Source organism: Raphanus sativus, unplaced genomic scaffold (genome assembly GCF_000801105.2).
Source record: "Raphanus sativus cultivar WK10039 unplaced genomic scaffold, ASM80110v3 Scaffold1741, whole genome shotgun sequence".
Taxonomy (NCBI): domain Eukaryota; kingdom Viridiplantae; phylum Streptophyta; class Magnoliopsida; order Brassicales; family Brassicaceae; genus Raphanus; species Raphanus sativus.
Window position 1 is genome coordinate 1 of NW_026617050.1, and position 19,671 is coordinate 19,671.

General features: G+C 34.3%; 5 protein-coding genes and 1 pseudogene across 7 annotated transcripts; 3 read left to right on the forward strand and 3 right to left on the reverse strand.

Annotated features, from left to right (window-relative positions):
- Nucleotides 1–12: 12 nt before the first annotated feature.
- On the forward strand, nucleotides 13–2,862 carry LOC108848476 (protein NLP2; the record flags this gene model as incomplete). The annotated part of the gene is made up of 4 exons (XM_018621854.2): nucleotides 13–462; nucleotides 542–589; nucleotides 669–1,620; nucleotides 1,705–2,862. Coding segments are annotated over 4 exons (2,325 nt in total), but the record flags the coding sequence as incomplete, so codon positions are not given.
- A 2,818-nt stretch (nucleotides 2,863–5,680) lies between these two features.
- Nucleotides 5,681–6,529, reverse strand: LOC130504702 (uncharacterized). The gene has a single exon (XM_056999323.1). The coding sequence runs from the start codon at nucleotides 6,504–6,506 to the stop codon at nucleotides 5,745–5,747; it is 762 nt and encodes a 253-aa protein (XP_056855303.1). The 5' UTR covers nucleotides 6,507–6,529; the 3' UTR covers nucleotides 5,681–5,744.
- Nucleotides 6,530–7,698: 1,169 nt separating this feature from the next.
- On the reverse strand, nucleotides 7,699–8,833 carry LOC108849926 (uncharacterized; annotated as a pseudogene).
- A 3,940-nt stretch (nucleotides 8,834–12,773) lies between these two features.
- Nucleotides 12,774–14,708, forward strand: LOC130504701 (lysine histidine transporter-like 7). Its single transcript, XM_056999322.1, has 4 exons — nucleotides 12,774–13,132; nucleotides 13,219–13,352; nucleotides 13,432–13,847; nucleotides 13,952–14,708. The coding sequence occupies exons 1-4, from the start codon at nucleotides 12,873–12,875 to the stop codon at nucleotides 14,180–14,182; spliced, it is 1,041 nt and encodes a 346-aa protein (XP_056855302.1). The 5' UTR covers nucleotides 12,774–12,872; the 3' UTR covers nucleotides 14,183–14,708.
- A 238-nt stretch (nucleotides 14,709–14,946) lies between these two features.
- Nucleotides 14,947–15,823, forward strand: LOC108849438 (uncharacterized). Its single transcript, XM_056999321.1, has 4 exons — nucleotides 14,947–15,089; nucleotides 15,172–15,304; nucleotides 15,381–15,484; nucleotides 15,571–15,823. Exons 1-4 carry the CDS (start codon nucleotides 15,057–15,059, stop codon nucleotides 15,631–15,633), a joined length of 333 nt encoding a protein of 110 aa, XP_056855301.1. The 5' UTR covers nucleotides 14,947–15,056; the 3' UTR covers nucleotides 15,634–15,823.
- LOC130504700 (uncharacterized) lies at nucleotides 15,753–16,759 on the reverse strand. Of its 3 annotated transcripts, none has more exons than XM_056999319.1 (5): nucleotides 16,567–16,745; nucleotides 16,415–16,469; nucleotides 16,233–16,307; nucleotides 16,105–16,154; nucleotides 15,753–16,025 (listed from the first exon to the last, which is right to left on the reverse strand). In XM_056999319.1, the coding sequence occupies exons 1-5, from the start codon at nucleotides 16,714–16,716 to the stop codon at nucleotides 15,939–15,941; spliced, it is 417 nt and encodes a 138-aa protein (XP_056855299.1). In that variant the 5' UTR covers nucleotides 16,717–16,745; the 3' UTR covers nucleotides 15,753–15,938. The 3 variants fall into 3 exon arrangements, with proteins under 3 accessions (XP_056855299.1, XP_056855298.1, XP_056855300.1); XM_056999318.1 differs by having other exon boundaries at nucleotides 16,233–16,310; nucleotides 16,567–16,731; XM_056999320.1 differs by lacking the exon at nucleotides 16,233–16,307 and having other exon boundaries at nucleotides 16,567–16,759.
- Between the last annotated feature and the right edge of the window lie 2,912 nt (nucleotides 16,760–19,671).

The following is a 19,671-nucleotide window of genomic DNA, read 5'->3' on the forward strand; positions in this document are numbered from 1 at the left end:
GAAAGAAGACTAGTACAAGCTATCAAGGGTCTTAACGAGGCGGTGCAGGATAAAGACTCCCTTATACAGATATGGGTGCCAATCCAACAAGAAGGCAAGAACTTCCTCACCACTTTGGAGCAGCCACATTCCTTCAACCCAAAACACTTGAGTCTTAAAAGATACAGAGATGCCTCAGTGGAATACAACTTCCTGGCTGATGAGGATTCCAAGGAGTCTGTAGGTCTCCCTGGCCGTGTGTTCCTTGGGAAGTTACCTGAGTGGACACCTGATGTGCGGTTCTTCAGAAGTGAAGAGTATCCACGCATCAAAGAAGCTCAGAGATGTGATGTTCGTGGATCATTAGCTCTTCCTGTGTTTGAAAGAGGTAGTGGGATTTGTCTAGGTGTTGTTGAGATTGTCAGAACAACTCAAAAGATGAATTACAAGCCAGAACTTGAGAATATCTGTAAAGCTCTAGAGGTTTTCTCTCTGCCCCTTTGGATCACAAGTTTTGTTTGTGTATTTGTGTTAGCCTAAAGAGGTTGCTGTATTTCTGTAGGCTGTTAATCTAAGAAGTTCAGAAAACTTGAAATCTCCAAGCAGTGAGGTGTGTCAAAAAATGTTCTCTAAAACCAAATCAATTTGATAACAATGACTTTGCTAAGTGTCATTTACAGTTTCTGCAGGTCTATGATCAATTCTATTATGCAGCATTACCTGAGGTATCAGTCTTTTTGACATCAGTCTGCAGATCATATGATCTGCCTCTGGCTTTAACATGGGCACCGTGTGCTAGGCAAGGCAGAGGTGGATCCAGACATTCAGATGAGAACTTCTCTGAGTGTGTTTCAACCGTGGATTCTGCTTGCTTTGTTCTGGACCAACAGAGTTATCATTTCCAAGTGGCATGCTCTGAACACCATTTGCTTCAAGGGGAAGGCATTGTGGGAAAAGCATTTAAAGCGACCAAACTGTTCTTTGTCCCTGAAGTTACCACTTTTAGCAAGACCAATTACTCTCTTGCGCACCACGCTAAGATCTCTGGTCTACATGCCGCTTTGGCTGTCCCTTTGAAAAACAAATTCAATGGTTCTGTTGAGTTTGTGTTGGAGTTTTTCTTTCCCAAAAGTTGTCTTGACACAGAAGCGCAACAAGAAACGCTCAAGTCACTGTCTGTGACACTGCAGAATGATTTCAGGAGCTTGAATCTTGTCATTGATAAAGAGCTAGAGCTGGAAGTGGTGTTTCCCGTTAAAGAGGAACTGCTTTTCTCAGAGAACCCTTTGCCTCTGGAACCTTTGCCTTTGGAAGAGATCTCTCAGGAAGATTCCTCATGGATCTCCCACATGATAAAGGCTAACGAGAAGGGTAAAGGCGTGTCCCTTTCATGGGAGTATCAGAAAGAAGAGCCCAAAGAAGAGTTCATGCTGACATCTGGCTGGGACAACAAGAATCAGATTAGCCGTGGCCACAGTAGCTTTGATGCATCTTCCTTTGGTGTGGGACAAGGACAACCGTTGTTAGGAAGTAGAAGACCAGGTGAAAAGAGAAGAACAAAAACAGAAAAGACGATTGGTTTAGAAGTTCTTAGACAGTACTTTGCAGGAAGCCTCAAAGATGCAGCCAAGAACATTGGTGGTAAGAAAACTTCCTGTTATTTTAATTATTTATATTTCATAAATTTCTCAGATAGTGATTAAATTCATTCTTATGTTGTTTTAGTTTGTCCAACTACATTGAAAAGAATATGTAGGCAACATGGGATAACAAGATGGCCTTCCAGGAAGATCAAGAAAGTGGGACACTCTTTAAAGAAACTCCAACTTGTTATCGACTCTGTTCAAGGTGTTCAAGGCTCTATCCAACTAGATTCATTCTACACAAGTTTCCCAGAGTTGAGCTCCCAGAATGTATCTGGAACTTCCTTCAAGAACAATGACCAGTCAAGACACTTGAATGCTCAAACCGAAAAGGGTCTTTCAGCTCAGGGAGTTGCTTCAAGGTCACCACCATCATCTTCTTGTAGCCACAGCTCTGGTTCAAGCACATGCTGCTCAACTGAAGCTAATCAAAGCACCAATACTGCTAATAATACTTTAACCACTACTCTGATGGCTGAAAATGCTGGTGAAATCTTGAAGAGAGCTCGTAGCGAGGTAAAACTTCACACAGTGAACATGGAGGAATCAAAGCCTCTCTCAAGAACACTAAGCCACAAAACAATCAGCGAGCATCCTCTTTTCAAGAGTTTACCAGAGAGTCGTAGCAGAAGCTTGAAAGCTGGAGGCGGATTTAAAGTGAAAGCCACGTTCGGTGAGGCCAACGTAAGGTTTACTTTGCTCCCAACATGGGGCTTCAGAGAGTTGCGGCTAGAGATCGCTAGGCGTTTTAACATAGATAATAATAATATTGCAGCCTTTGATCTTAAGTACCTGGATGATGACAAGGAGTGGGTTCTTCTGACGTGTGAAGCGGATCTCGAGGAGTGTATCGACATTTATAGATCATCACAGAGCCGCACTATCAAGATCAGCGTTCATGAAGCTTCTCAACTCAAGCTGAGAGGCTCTTTTGGTAGTACTGGTCCTTCGTTATAAGCCATATGGAAAGGTCGCTACCTGAAAGGACAAGGAGAATCTTCTACTAATTTAACAGTGTGTTAGAAACAAAATATTACTCACAAATTTATAGACTTAGGACATCGTTTGTATACACACTTTCAGTGCCTTGGAACAATACAATACTATTTTGCAAGCAGTAGTAGTGGACTACTCAAGACTGGTTTTCTGCATCGGCTTTAGCATGTTTTTTTGTATAGTAAGGGCGATATTGCATACCAGGAAAACATGCTTATTTGTATTTTATTTTATGTTCTGGATTCTACTAAGGTCTACGCTAGTATGTTCTATTGAAATGCTTTCTATATCTACACATGAAAACATTCGTGCAGTTTCCCTCTTTTCTTTTCTTGAGAAGCAAGAAAAAGACAGAACAAAAACTACCATTATCTAGTGCCTACTGGTCCTCCAAGTTCTCATCTTTGATCTCTCCTCAGATCCTTTAATCTTTCAAGGAAAAGCAAGCCTCCAGACAAAAGATACAAGAAAAGTTATTTCTCTGGAACCTATCACTACCACCTTACCTTCAAAGACAAGAGACAACAGCATGCAAATGTGCGGCCATAAAATACAATTTCATCGATTTTTAGGAAGAAATGGAAACAAGTTTTGCTTGAAAGGTGGGCTCAAGAATCCTTGTAGGTGGGGGTGTGAGCTCACTAAACGTGCAGCTGAGGAAGGAGCTTGACCTCTTTGCTTCTCTAGTCAACTGCTTTAACTTGCCTGGTTGACATCGTTGTAATCAGAGAGAGAGAGAGCTGAAGGCGAGTATGCAGGGCTCAAGCACGAGGTTGTTCCTGGTAGAGATTCTTAAGGCCAGTTTTTTTTTTTGATAAGTATTCTTAAGGCCAGTTTCCTCATTAAAAGTTCGAATTTTTATGATATGCGTCTTGTGCCATGCTTGTTGTCTTTATGATATGCGTCTTATTTTGATGGTTTGTTCTTGGAATCTTGTCTTGAGAGGTCGCTAAAAAGTATATATGCATCACCTACAATGAGATTGTCGTCGATAAACGTTGCATGCAATTTGTAGCCAAACAAAACTAAAAAAAAGTATTCAAGCATTTCTTTGTTTTTCTCCCGGTGAGATCTCTCTTTTTATAATAGATTTTACCAGTTTCATTTCTTTAAAATGTCTAACTTGTTTGCAAAAAGCCCATCTAAAGATCTAAATGAATCATTTATTTACGTCTCTCTCAATATTTGCTTTACCTTCTAAAATTGTCATGTTTTCTTGATGATGCGATTTTTTTTTGTTTTGATGTGGGTGGTTTTATTACATTTAAATTTTATCTAAAATGTGAAAACATCTTATATTGCATATATATTCTTGGACAATTAGTTACTCGATGTATAAACTAAAATCGACTTGAAAGATAAATTTTAATTTGATGTAATTTGTGGTAAAATTAAGTGAAAAAACTGTAAATTTATATGGTAAGGTTGTTATCAAATTAAAAGTTATCATTTTGTCAAAATAAGATTGACAACTTTTCTACTGTATAAGTGGTAGCATATGTTATTGAAAATAAATTTTAAAAGAAAAAGACAAATGAAACATTGATTTACTTGTAAATGTTAAAAAACATTATTGGATAGAAATAAATAACATTGAATTATAAAAACAATAAAATTGAGTCATTTCAAATACTATTAGTTAAATAAGTAATTTTTGACAAGTAAAAAATAAAAAGATAAATGACAAAACGATGATTCTGATTTTAAATCATCATTTTACATTAATTTTTTAGTTAGAAAATTTTACAAGTGACATAATTCAACATTCTAAATCAACCATTATGCATTCCAATTCAAAAAGCTATTCATCATTAATCTCCATTGCATTTATTAGTTATCAACATTGATTGATGAAAATAGTCTTCTCAAGAGCATTCACCATTCTTTGAGTTATATATCATGATAAAGACTTGAAATATTTATTTACCTTTCATTTTCCTTTATCTCTCTTCAACTCTGGATTGCACAAAATTTGGACTACTCATGAACCATGATTGACTTCCGAAAATAGTTTCCATACTCACTTGATTGATTTCCTCATTTTAACTTGACAGACTGATTGCCGTTTAATTGCTTGATTTCCTCATTTTAACTTTGGACAGATTGATTGAAAGTTACTTGTTTGATTCGTGATACGAATGTGGTTTCCATACTTACTTGATTGATTTCCTCATTTTAACTTGACAGACTGATTGCCGTATTTAATTGCTTGATTTCCTCATTTTAACTTTGGACAGATTGATTGATTGATTGATTATAAACAATTGCCATTCTGTTTGATATCACAGGGACTTGGCAGCCGCCATGGTTATGGGAGTATTGTTCCTGTTACAAGGTTTCATCGTCGTCGTGCGCCTGAGAATGGCGAGTTCACTCCTTGGTACAAGCTGCTGAAACAACTTGGAGAGCGCATCATCTACCTTGCAGTGAAGAGCTCTTGCTTGGGAAATCCAGATTACGCCTACCTACCCCCTCCTTCTCCCTCTCTCTCATAAAAAGTCAACTTCCAAAAACATAGTATCTACAAAGCAGAGTCTCCCTCGACCGACCTTCTCTCTCCTCCAACTTCAATTTTGGTTTCAGGGGATTTTCTTGAATAAGCATCGGCGGAGATAATCAGAAATGATAGAAACTAGGTTTCTCTCTCTCTCTCTCTCTCTCTCTCTCTCTCTCTATCTATCTCTCTCTCTCTCTCTCTCTTCAAGTCGATGGTTGTTGGTACGGACTATGGTTCGGTATGTCTTGTTCATTGCTTTTGCCTTGTTCAATATCACTTAGTATTTGCGCATTTTGTCTGAGATCCTGGTTCTAGTCATTAATGGATCAGTTCATTATGTCAACCAACCATATACAATAAAACTTGACTTTTCTTGTCATGTCCTTTTTAAGAAGATGAAAAAAACGGTTTAACCTTGTTGCTGTGATTGTTTGTAACCATAGAGGGAGGAAAAAATATATCTTTGTCTGTAATGCAATACATGTTGTAACTTGTAAGTTTTTAATGGACAAACAAAAATACTATAAGAATTGGATGATAATAAAAGCAAAGTTATAGGGTAAATCTGTATATTCTCATTTAGAGCTATTCACATTTCGTTTTGTGCAAAAATTTGTAGGCTTAATGACCTAAAGAATGTTAAGAATTGAAACTCTGTATTTGATCAAGGACTTAGAGAGTGATTCAAGTCCATCTTCAAGATCTTGAATACATGACTCTAGTATCTGCAAATCCTCAATCTTCAATGACTTCTCAGACTGAAACTCTAAATCCACCACTGTGAATTCATTTGCTTCTTCTTCAAATGTAATTTTGTTCTGGTTCATCAGTGTTGAGACCAAAGACCATTTGGCACAAGCCTTTGATCCGGACATGAAGTTAAACAGAGACTGAAACAGAGCAACTGTTACAGCTTTTGCTTCTCCGAACACATCCAAAGACTCTTGGCTCTCTTTGTTTTGTCCCATTTTCAAGTTCTTGACTACTTTTTGAAATGATTTCTTGAGAGACTTTCTTGTGGCTAAATATTTTTTGACCTCTGCGGATAGATCTCCACGCTTTCTTCGCAGGATAGATTGGATCTCCATCAGACCTTCTTTCATCTGCGACAAATCTTCCTTGGCAATATTGCACAGATCTAAGATCTTGAGGGAGCCATCAAGAAGCTTCTCAATTTGCTCCTGAGATAAAGCCTGGTTGTTGATAGATAGACAAATCATCTTTTCAAGAGAATCATGTAAATCTTGAAGGTTGCTAAGTCTTTGGCAAATAGAAGAGCTTGAAGCTGCCTCAGAAGATCTCAGCCTGGTCAATTGCTCATCGACATGAGCGGCTTGAGGGTGTTGTCTTGAAGGGTAACTGTGAGAGCGAACATGGAAGGAGACTGCCATTTGTATTTAAAGAAAAATGCTCAGAGAACTGAAAGATGTATTGTTCTGGACTACGTTGGCTATCTTGCCAACACTTATATACACCTTGGCGATGGAAGACATGGTCTGTGACAGCGACGATTATGAAATATCTCTGTAATGCATCCAGCAATAATATTAATAATCGAAAAAGATATGATTCAGATTTATACACATGGATTATCTTATTAAATTATGTTGTTGCGGTAACGGTTCTACATCTTATTGGTTTAGGTACATGCAAAATGCCAAAACCAGCAAGACATGTCTCATTGGTTAATATGAATATTTGATATTAGCGCACCTCGTGGATGCATTCATGTCATCATGTGCACCATCTTAGTTATCTTAAATCTTCGTTGGTTAATGCAGATATTGTCTGCCTCCTACTTTGCAAGATTTGATTTCTTCAACTTTTAAAAGGCTCATTATTGTAATGGCACGAAGTGGAATTATATATATTCATGAATAGTTCTGTTTAAATATAAGCCATGCTGAATTTTTTCTTTAAACAATGACAATAAGATGCAGAGTCCCTCGTGCAGATTCAATTATCTTATTATGGTTATTTATTTGGGAAGCTAGAAAGAAGGAGGCTTTAGGACTTTAAAGCCAGACAAAGTCCTTAATTCAGAAAATATTTTTACACTAGGGTTAAAGTTAACGAACCAAAACAGAGAAACAGAGTAACAATACTAAACCGAGCAAAACAGAGTAGCAATATAAGACAGAGCACTACAGAGTACATATAACAAAGAAAAGGACAAGTGACAGTTATATAAAGAGGTTTTTCTTGATTTTATTGTAGAACAAGAACTGCATAATATCTTAATTAGTAACACTTTAGAAACAGACGATACAACCAGAAGGAGATTCAAGTAAGTCCAGTTTCTTGCGGTGAAAGTAACAACTAACAAGTCCTATGGTTTGATCACACTTGGTGATCGGTGGGTTTTACTCATTAGAGGACATCATTTCCAATTATTTCTATACTTTTTAGTTGATTTACCACTTGTTTCTTGAAGGTTATTTGATGAGTAAAATTTCAGGCAAAAAAAAAAGTAAGAATTATAAAGATAGACAAGACTAGAAAAGGTTTGTTTGTTTCTGATTCTCGTCTATAAGCATATTAAAACATTTTCATCTCTGTACAAAATTTTGTAGGCGCAATGACCTAGAAGATGTTAAGAAGTCTGTATTTGATCATTGACTTTGAGAGTGACTCAATTCCATCTTCAAGATCTTGAATGCACGACTCTAACATCTGCACATCTTCCATATTCAACGACTTCTCAGATTGAAACACAGAATCCACTCTTGTGAATTCATTTGCTTCAGCTTCACAACTAGCTTTGGTTCTGGCACATAATTTTCGAGACCAGTGACCATTTTCCACAAGCCTTTGATCCGGACATGAAACTAAATAGAGATTCAAACAGAGAAACTGTTACGCCTTGTGTTTCTCCAAACACAACCAATGATCTATCCGTGCTCTCTTTGTTTTGTCCCACTTTCAAATTCTTGAGTACTTTTTGGAATGACTTCTTGAGAGACTTTCTTGTGGCTAAGTATTTCTTGACCTCTGCGGATAGATCTCCACGCTTTCTTCGTAGAATAGATTGGATATCTTTGAGACCTTCTTTCATCTATGACAAGGCGTCCTTGCACAAATCCAAGATCATGAGAGATCCATCAATAAGCTTCTCAATCTGATCTTGTGATAAAGCCTGGTTGGTGATAGATAGACTAATCATCTTGTCAAGAGAATCATATAAATCTTGAAGATTGCTTAGAGCATTTCCAATGATGCACTATTTTCTTCTCTATATTTTACACAATAATAGAATAACTCTATTGTTAAGTTGAATTTACTCCAATGATTCACTCTATATTTCACACTATAATAGAGTAATTCTATTATAATGTGAACCATTGGAGCAAATTCAACTCAATAATAGAGTTACTCTATTATTGTGTAAAATATAAAGGGTGAAATAGTGTTCCATTGGAGATGGTCTAAGTTGAATTTACTCCAATGGTTCACTCTATAATAGAGTAATTCTATTATAATGTGAATCATTGGAGCAAATTCAACTCAATAATAGAGTTACTCTATTATTGTGTAAAATATAGAGGGTGAAATAGTGTTCCATTGGAGATGGTCTTAGTCTTTGGTAAATAGAAGAGCTGGAAGATGAAGACACTGTCTCAGAAGATCTCAATCTTGTCAACTGCTCATCGACATAAGCAGCTTGTGGGTGTTGTAAAGTGGGGACGCTGTTAGAACGAGCATGAAAAGAAACAGCCATTTTTTCTTTTGCTTTGAGTTTTCTTTCTCTGCTTTGAGATGATGAAAATGGTTTGGTGTTTGTTCTGTTTTTGATTGGCTCCCTGGTCAATACATATATACAACACTAAGGAAGACAGTCATGAGGAATCTTTAGGTAGTTCAAATCTTGAATTCTGATTTGATCACATGAAACTAGTATTTTATAAAAAGATCGTAATGCAAAGCCAGCATAGCTTGTCTAATTCATGCATATAGTAACAGCACCACTCGCGGATACATTCAGCTTATATAAATCTTTTTGAAGGTTGGTGAAAATCTTGTCTACCATCTACACTACAGAATTTGATCTCTTTCAAGTATTTTTAAAGCTCTTGTAGTTGTGTCATGAACTGTAATGTGCTGATATTTATTGGTTGGACATGAGGTTTTGAGAGTTAATATATGCATGAATGGTGCTGGTAGGCATGGGCGTTCGGGTATCGGTTCGAATTCGGGTCGGGTTTTTCGGGTTTTTGGGTTTTTGGATTTACGCTAAAAGGTCACATACTAAAAATTTATTAGTACGGGTCGGGTTCGGATATATTTTATATTGCATCGTAAAACCCGTAAAGTAATCATATATCATTCGGTTTCGGATTTTTTCGATTCGGTTTGGGTTATACCGAAATAAAAGACATAATTAAAAACCTAAAATTAAGATACATTGTGTTTGAGTTATAATAAAATGACGTAAAGAAATGAACGATGTAGTTAACGTGGCCTATTGGTTCGTATGACAGAGTTGAGCCAGAGTTCTTGTGTTTGAAACTCGTCTTCTTCACATTTTGTGGGAGTTTGTCATCTTTTTTATACTGTATGCTATATATGTTTGGGTAGTTCGGGTTACTCTTCGGATATCGGTTAAAACCCGGATTCGGGTTCGGATTTCGGCTATTATGCCCAGGCTTAAGTGCTGGTATCATCAACTCCAAGGAGACAAGTCTTACTGGATTTGTCTTTAAACAAAGCCAATAAAGTAAAGAAGATCCACTCGTGCAATGCATAAACATTGCTAATGATAATAATAAAATGCCTGAGGTCTTTTATATATATATATGAATGGATTTTAAAAGGGGAAAATCGTATTTTAAACCCTGAGAGTGTTATTTTCTAGCATTTTAAACACTCAAGTTTTTTTATTAGCACTTTAAATCTTGAAAGTGACATTTTTAGCATAACAAACCTCCAAGCCAAATAGGTGACCGGTAATGTTCATCTTGTGATGAGATGTCAGTTTTTCTATTTTTTAATAATAAAAATAACAAAAAATAATAAAATGCAGAAAAAATTCGAAAAATTCCAAAAAAATTCTAAAAAGTTGGAAGTTCAAAAAAAATCTAAAATTTCTAAAACATAAAAATTAAAATTTCAAAAATTAAATTTAAATTTTCAAACTGAAAATAAAAAAAATCTTTTAAATATGTTAATTTTAAACTTCACTAATAAATTAATTTCTTTTTAAACAAACTTAAATTTTCTAATTTTTTTATAAATAATACCAATAGATCTCTTAACAAATATGTAAAATTTACATAACATAATAATAATAATTTTTTTCTTTTCTATATTTTTAAAAGGTATGTCTCTTATCTAAGAAGTTTCACTCACACCAAAACCTAAAATATATAAGAAAAAAACTATTTTATTTAAAATTAACATATTTTTTAAAAAAATAATTGTTATATTTTTAGTTTTGAAATTTTAATTTTTAGATTTTATTTTTTTCCATTTTTTTATTTTTTTCGATTTTCTCTATTTTATTATTTAAAAAAAAAAAACTGACACCTCATCATCAAATGAACAGTACCGGTCACTTATTTGCCTTGAAGAACAAGTAAACTTCGGTGGAGTTTTGTTATGCGAAAAATGACACTTTCAAGGTTTAAAGTGCTAATGAAAAAATTTCAGTGTTTAAAGTGTTAGAATGTGACACTCCGGAGGTTTAAAATTCGATTTTCCCACTTAAAAAGTGATGAATGTAGAAGATATGCCAGCTCACTCGACGTTCGTTCGTTGTAAAAAAAGTCAAATTCTGTTAGTTAAATTGGGCTCAGGGATATCACTGTGGGCCGCATTCTTATTAGTTAAATTGGGCTAAGGTTCGATGGTATTGGGTTTGGAGTTCTAAGTGTTAGTTTGGCAAAGCTATGGCCTATGGGTTTGAAGACAAAAAAACAATCGTTTTCGATTTGTAACGAAGAACGAGAATAGACCAAGCTAACTAACCAACCAATTTTCTTTATAAACACATATAACATACAGATGCGACGGCTTAGAAGTGTTGATCTAAAGACATGCCTTGTGAGTTGTGAGATAAAGGAACTAGAATCAGTAGACACAAACCCTAATTTATGTTTGACTTCATCGGAAGTTGCAGTATTCTCGCAGAAGCGCTCATGACAACATTTGTTTTCCCAAAATTTTCATTATTTTTTGGATAACATATAAACATTTGTTTTAGAATGTAGTTGGTGTGATGCGATATAGCCATACTTGTGTCCACTAAGGACCACTTTACTTGTCGGCTACTTATTGCTGCCTTTGGATTTTGGCTCCACGTAGTAAAGTGCCAACAACCGCTAGTTGTATTGTTTTATTCTCTCTTTTTTGCATCAAACACTAGTTGTATTGTTTTTTATTTTTGAGAAAACACTAGTTGTATTGTTGTTAAATTGATATTTCATTTAAAAAACTCTTCTTCTTTTTAGAAGAAAAGTGACGAGTCAAAAGTACTTCCAACTAGTATATCGACCGAAATATAATTTTTTTGTAATGCCAAAGCTGACTTACTCGATCAGACTTGACGAACAATACATCGCAAACCAATCTTGTCTTTGACTTGAGCTTTTTTTCTTTTTTTTATCAACTAGTATTTGACTTGAGCTTAGCCATCCAAAATTAGATGAAACCATTTGTATCACGAATCCAAATCTATAACAGAGAAATAAGGTTATAATAGTAATTGATATTTGAAAATGACTAACTATTACAAAATGCGTATCATTACAAAATGCGTCTGCCTAACTTTGTTTTAAAAACAAATAAAATTAGTTAAGTATAAATAACTAACATTTATTTGTTTAGCTGAATCTATTTAGTCACGTCGTTACCAAGCTTAACTTTATTTTAACTTTAACATGTATGGCCCGTCGTATAAAAGCAACTCGAACTGTTACCATCTCCGACTATTGGACCGAAAACAATTGGGTCAACGTGTGCTAAACATTAAAATCATGTAATCAAAGAACCAATGAAGGAAATTGGGGTGAATATTAACACGCGTGTTTGACTAAAAGGTCCAAAATAACCAAAGAGCAAACAAATTTCAATTGGACAATGAACACAATCTCACGCAAACCAGCTTGGAAGCTTTTGCACCCGACCAGACCAGACCCACTTGAGTTATAAAGCCACCACCCAAAAAAATCAGAAGACTTCGATTTTTATACACGTGGGTCTCGCTTTTGGGTATTTGAAAGTGACATAACTGAATACGTCATTATGTTCACGTCATATCTTATCACTCCCAAATTCCCAATGTTTTTTTTCTTTTGAACAAACACTCCCAATGTTTATAATTGATTTCTTGCTTCAAACTAGTTCACAGTCAAGTACTCAACATATTGTATATAATTATGATGAATTAATGATAATGTGCTATCAATTATATATCATGTTCACCAATACTTTTTGGGTATTCTTGATTTTATTTTATTTTATTTGATAGAGTTCGACCTAAGAAAAATATATACAATAATGAAAATGTATTTAAGAGTTCTTTTTTGCTAAAATATAAATGTACTTTAAGAGTTACGAAATTTTAAAAGACCTCTATAAAATACCCCCAAGTAAATTTAATAACGCAGCTTCCCAATTACGCACGTTCCCGATAATTTGACTATATAATCCAGTGAATGGAGAGGAAGACAGCATAACTCATTCAATTTGTGGCTGTACGTTGAATCCTCGAGAGAGAGAGAGACACACACACACAAAAAGGGTTTTAAATCTTTTATACAATGTCAAAAAAAGCATCGGCCATATTGTTTGATTTAGAATCACAGGAACGTGGTGGTTCTCCTTCATTTATATCACAAACACTCTCCAAGGATCCACAGCCAACCTCCGACGGAGACGGTGGGCGGATTCCGTTAGAAGAGTGGCTGCCGATCACAGAATCAAGAAAAGGGAATGTTTATACGGCGACGTTTCATATTTTCTGCTCGGGACTTGGTCTCCAAGTGCTTCTTCTTCCTGCAGCTTTAGCATCACTAGGATGGTAAAATCTCATTTGTAATTAAAACTTTATATCTTTTAATAACTTCTCTTTCAATTTTACCATATTTAGAAAGTGTTTTTTTCCAGGGTATGGGGAGTGATAATTTTAACGGTGGGGTTTGCATGGAAGCTTTACACCGTTTGGCTTCTTGTTCATCTCCACGAAGCTGTACACGGAATACGTTTCAGCAGATACTTGAGACTCGCAATTGCTTCATTCGGTAATATTAAATTCTATAGAACTTTGTCGTTTTTGTCATGCAACAATTTTAACGTTATGTCACGATAACGATATTATAGGTGTGAAGCTTGGGAAACTTCTTGGAATATTCCCTGTGATGTATCTCTCAGGAGGAGCTTGTTCGATTCTGGTTATAACCGGTGGGAAAACAATAAAACAACTTCTACACATTATATACGAAGATGACGAAGTACCACTTACTACCTTGCAATGCTTCGTGATCTTCAGCTGCCTCGCAGTGGTCATGTGTCAGTTTCCAAATCTAAATTCTCTTTTTGGGATCTCGTTGATCGGTGGTGTTATGGCCATAGCATACTCCACCGCAATCTGGAGTTTACCGCTAGCTAGTATTTCGCAAAGAGATCAAAACAATGTCTCTTACGCTACAAAGGATACAAGTTTCGATACCATTTTCAACGCCATTGGATTGATAGCTATTTCATTTCGCGGGAACAACCTCATCCTCGAGATACAGGTCTTAAGATAACACTTAGAAAATTTGCATTATAAAACTTATTTATATACCTTTTCAACTTAAATTAGGTCAGTGTTGACGAGGTTTTCTTGTGATATTTGTAGGGTACTCTTCCTTCCGATTCAAAGAATCCCTCAAGGAAGACAATGTGGAAAGCTGTGGTGATCTCTCATGTGTTCATCGCCGTTTGTATGTTTCTAGTAGCCATTGTTGTATATTGGGCATATGGTGACAAGGTACGTAGAAATTCAACACTAATATACTTTATATTATTGCTCTCTATGTGTTTGAACTCTAATATTAATTCTTATATATTCAACACTCCGGAGGTTTAAAATTCGATTTTCCCACTTAAAAAGTGATGAATGTAGAAGATATGCCAGCTCACTCGACGTTCGTTCGTTGTAAAAAAAGTCAAATTCTGTTAGTTAAATTGGGCTCAGGGATATCACTGTGGGCCGCATTCTTATTAGTTAAATTGGGCTAAGGTTCGATGGTATTGGGTTTGGAGTTCTAAGTGTTAGTTTGGCAAAGCTATGGCCTATGGGTTTGGGTTTGTAACGGAGAATGAGAATAGACCACAAGCTAAACAGAGACTGACATTTGAGACACAAGCTAAATAGTGTCTCAGCGTTGAGACCAAAGACCATTTGGCACAAGCCTTTGGTCCGGACATGAAGCAAAACAGAGACTGAAACAGAGCAATTGATACAGCATCTGCCTCTGCAAACACATCTGTTTAGTTTACTACCATTATATAATACGCAAAAATGTTACATACTATATGGCATCATTAGATCATATACAAAGCTTAAGTTAATATTATTTGGTCAAATTTGTAGCATGGAGACGAAACGGTCGACTGAAACGTTGTACTATGACTTAGTATTTGCTCGTTTTGTCTGATATCCTGGTCCTAGTCATTAATGGATCAGTTTATTATGTCAACCAACCATACACAACTTTCCGACCAAAGTGGAAAGAATTAATGATGATGGGGGTAATCTAGTTTCAAAGCAGTTATGTTCCAAGTGCGATGTAGAATTGGGCTAAGCTGGGCCCATTCAATAGAAATGGGCCTCCGACACCTACGAACGATCCTCCTATCGGGAAACAAAAGAGAGAGAGAGAGAGGGACGATAGGAAGGGGAAAAGCAGAAGAAGAAGAAGAAGAAGAAGAAGAAGAAGAAGATTCAGCAGCAACAAGAGATGATGAAGAAGACGCAAACGATTTTCGGCAAGGTGATTATTTAGAAATTTCTTTTATCCGGATTTGTATGATCCGGTTTCGCTGCTATTCATGATTTTGTATTGAGATCTGCAGTACTGGCGTAGAGGTTTTTCATCCATCGCTTCTTCCCCTCTGACCTCGAGGGTCAAGCAGGAGTTGGCGGAGCAGAATGGCTTGGGTCTCTTTGGAGCATTTATTGGTGGATGGTGTATCAAAGCTTCCATAAGTATGTTCATGATTCATAGATGCTTCTTTAGATTTTGCACCAAAATCCTTAACTAGTTCTATTCAATTTTTTTCAGATGTTTACAAGAAAAGAGAGCATTGGTACAGAGTGGACAGATTGTCTAAAGAGAACGACGAGCGTTTTGTTGATCTGTTGACTAGATCTTCCCAGCTCACAATGGTAAGGAATCCTTTTTTTTTAATATATATTTTCGTTATCTGCCAGCCAATATTTTGAACCATTCTATTTTCTTGCCAATGTTTCAGGCAAGGACTGAAGCCAGTCGCAAACGTTTGATGGATATGAAAGACAGAGTCGATTCTGACTAGTCTCTTCCCCGATGGCAATCTCTCTCTCTCTCTCTCTATCTATCTATGTATTTCGGTGCTCTACTGATCTTGTTTGTACACCACAGATTCTAAAAATTTGGCTAGCTCATTACAAACACTTGAGGATATTGATATTTTCAATATCTTAACAAGATATTTATGTTATTACAAAAGCAACATATTATAAGTACTGCTGCGCTGTTGATTATTACAATAATAAAAAGGTGAAATTAGATAACAACTTGTCCCACATCCCATACCAAGTCTTCGATAATTCGGTATTACAGAGACGCACAAAAGTAAAATTAGATATTCTTCGTCTTCCAGTTCTTCATTCGTGCCTCCAACGCTGCTTCGGTTTCATCACAGCTTTTCGATACTTCCAGCAGTCTCTGAACACAACAAGAGAAAAGGAATAAGAATCATCAGAATGATAACAAAGAAAAAAAAGAGCTAATTGCAAATCCCTACCTCCTCAACTCCCTGAACTTGCGCCGAGACAGAGTTTGTTGTTAAGCCACCTTAAACAAACCAGACGAACATGTTAAAAAAGGAACAAGGTTATCAACAAACAAAATGCTAACAAATCAACATCATACCAATCACGTATCCAATACCACAAAACGCTCCTTTATAGGCGTATCCAACAACTTTCGAGCCGCGCTTAGTCACAACAACTAACACACAAAATTTGATTGCAAAATACCAATTTTAAATACAAGTCAGATAATACATAATTGATTGACGGTGATAGATATTGCTGTGCAAATAAATGAGATACCTTTCTCACCGACGGATGAAAAATCACGACACTGCAGCCTCCCCTTGCCACAAGACTGCAACATTTTGTTCCTTTCCAATCTCAGTGATTAACAGAGCAACCAAAAGCATAGAACAAAAACAAACAAACAAAAGACAAGATCCCTCCATTACCTTAGCCAACGTGCTTCCCAGGAACCTCATCATCTTCTTCTTCTTCTTCTTCTGTCCGGCGTTATAATCTAGGGTTTGTTTGTTCTGTTTCTTTTCGAGATTGGGGGTCTTTCTCTGGACCCAAATCTTTTTTTTTTGTCTAGGATCCATTTGGGCCGTTAATGGATCACCTTTGTGCTTATTTATTTTTCATAGAAATGGGCCTTTACTCATATTAATTAAAACTAGATCTTGACCCGTGCGACTGCACGGGTATTAATTTTCTGTTTTATTTTTATATTTATTTATACTAAATGATGTATTTGTAATTTGATTATTTAAAATTAACTACGTTAGGGATGTGTATTTAGATACTCACTGATTCGGTTAAAAATCTATTTGGATTTGAGATTTCCGAATTTGATTCGGGTCTTTACGGGTTCGGTTCAGATACGGATAACCCGTTTGATTTTTTTTTTAATTTTTAAAATTTATATATACTTTAAAATTCTCAAAACATATAAATTTAAGTAATGCAAGCCAAAATACATAAACTAAAAAAAAAAACTTGTTGAATTTCAATATTTAAATGGAGAATAAATATATATTTTAAATATTTTTGGTGTTTTGATTATTGTTTATCTACTTTATATGTTTATTTTGACTATTTTTTATATTTTCAAATAGTTTAGACAATTTTATATTGACAAAAAAAACTTTAAAATAGCATTAATTGTTAAAATAAAAAACAAAATACATTAATCTAACTGAAAAATATAAACATTAAAATAGGAAATAAAAAAACATATTAATTTAACTGAAAAAGACAAACATTAAAATAGGAAAGAAACAAAACAACATTAATTTAACTGAAAAAGACAAAGATTAAAATAGGAAATTCAATTTAATTCTCAATGGCATGCCATTGTAAATAACTTCAAAAACTTTGGGGTATTTTAAAAGAGTACTTCTCTTTTAATAATATAGATATCCCAAGAAGTTCATTGGCCCATTTTTACATATTTACATGGAGGATTAGAGACATAATTACGACGAGTATATGAGAGTTAAAAGATGAATGAACATTTTATTAGTTCAACTGTTTCATTCTTGTTTCTCTCTAACTTCTCTGAGTTCAAATATTTGTTCATTACTCATATAAGATCTAGGGAGGTGGTGGAAATTTATAAATATTCTGAAACTAAAAACAATTTAATCCTGAAAATCCAAAATAGACTCAAATCGTTATCTAACCTGACTACTACCATTGCTGCTGCTACTGCCACTACTCTTTGCAAGGCCTACATCATAGCCTATGGAACGATCGGCTTTGAAAAGACCCGTCCGGAAGATGGTCCAAAATTTCACGATGGAACAGAGAGACTGTAAGTTACAAAAAAAAAACAGAGAGACTGTAACGTGTGTTTCATCGCTTCTTCTATTATTTTCCGACCCAAACTGAAGCTCAATGACGTCCGTTAACGCAAAGTTCCTTTGACATTACAATAAAATAAATTCTGTCCCGATTATTTTTATATGAGTGAAGGCAAAGAAAAAACTTCTTTAACAATGAAAGCAGGTTTTATATATATAATGATATTATAGAAAATTATTTATTTATTATCTTTTCAAATTGAAAAAAAAAAACTTACTTATGTTGGAATGAATCTTAAGTATATACTAGGTTTTGACCCGCGCTTCGAAAGCGCGGGTATTATTTTTTACTTTTATGAAATATATTATTTGTTTTTAATTATTAAATGTATTTATGTTAGTAGAACTTTTTTATAATAAATTCGACACATAGAGTGTTTTTGGTAAATTATGTGTTTCTCTGGTTTTGTTTTATTATCTCTCCAATTAACATATTTAGCTGGTTTGTTGTTAAAATAAATAATTTTAGAACGCAACTGTACAATACTTTTACATTCATATTTTGTTTAAACAATATGACATATTTATATATTAATTAATATAGAAATACCTGAACAGATTTAACTAACCCAAACAGATTCGAAATGAATCCGAATGGATACCTGAATGCCCAGCCCTAGTCATAATTCGAACTTAAATTTAGAAATATATGAATAGAGCTGAAATCTTTGACCCCGGAAACTCAAAACCCAAACAAATCTAAAACGAACCGGAATGGATACCTGAACGCCCAGTCCTAGTCACTCTTATTGTATTATGTATCATATATATGTCATCATATAATTAATTGTATTGGTTCATCATATAAATAATCATATAATTAATAGTATTTTATATGTATCATCTTATAAATAATCACATATATAATATTCTTAAAGTTTAATGTGAAATATAAAAACCACAATTTAAGTTGGTATATGAAATTAATATTTTTTGTTGTATTTTTCTTATATTTATTGGAAACATTTTTTAATAATGGTTATTGGAAAATATTTTAGTAAAAATAAAATTTTGAATATATGCATATTTTAAATCAATTTTTGATATAAATCAACTTTAAGTTATTATTTTGATTTGAAATATGTATATAAAATTTAAATTTTATTTTATAATTATTTTAGACAAAACAATGTTTTTAGGTAATTAGATTAGTCCATTTTGTATATTTTAAAACTGATATACTTTTATCCATGTTTCAAAATTTTAATTTTTTGGGATTAGTTTTCTATGAATTATTATTAATTTTGTGTTTTTCTTTTTGAAAATTGAACTCTTGAAATTTTTATATTTGACTAAACTAAATAAGGTAATAATACTGTTTTTAAAAATTGTTTTATATAATATACTATTTATATTTCGGTTTGTGTTTTTATTTTTACCAAAAAGAATTGTAAATATAGTGACAAAATTGTAAATAAAAAGAAATATAGAAAGAAAGTTGTTTAATTTATTGTAAAAACAATGGCTAAATTTTTAAATAAAAATAAGTATTAAATATGTTATTCATGTTTCTAAACAATTCTCATTTGTTATTAATTATTGAAAAATACAATGGCTAAATGTGTAAATAAAAGAAAGTACACATCTCTACTATCCATGTTTCCAAACATATCTCATTTATTCTACTATCCATGTTTCCAAACATATCTCATTTATTCTACTATCCTTGTTTCCAAACATCTCCAATTTGTA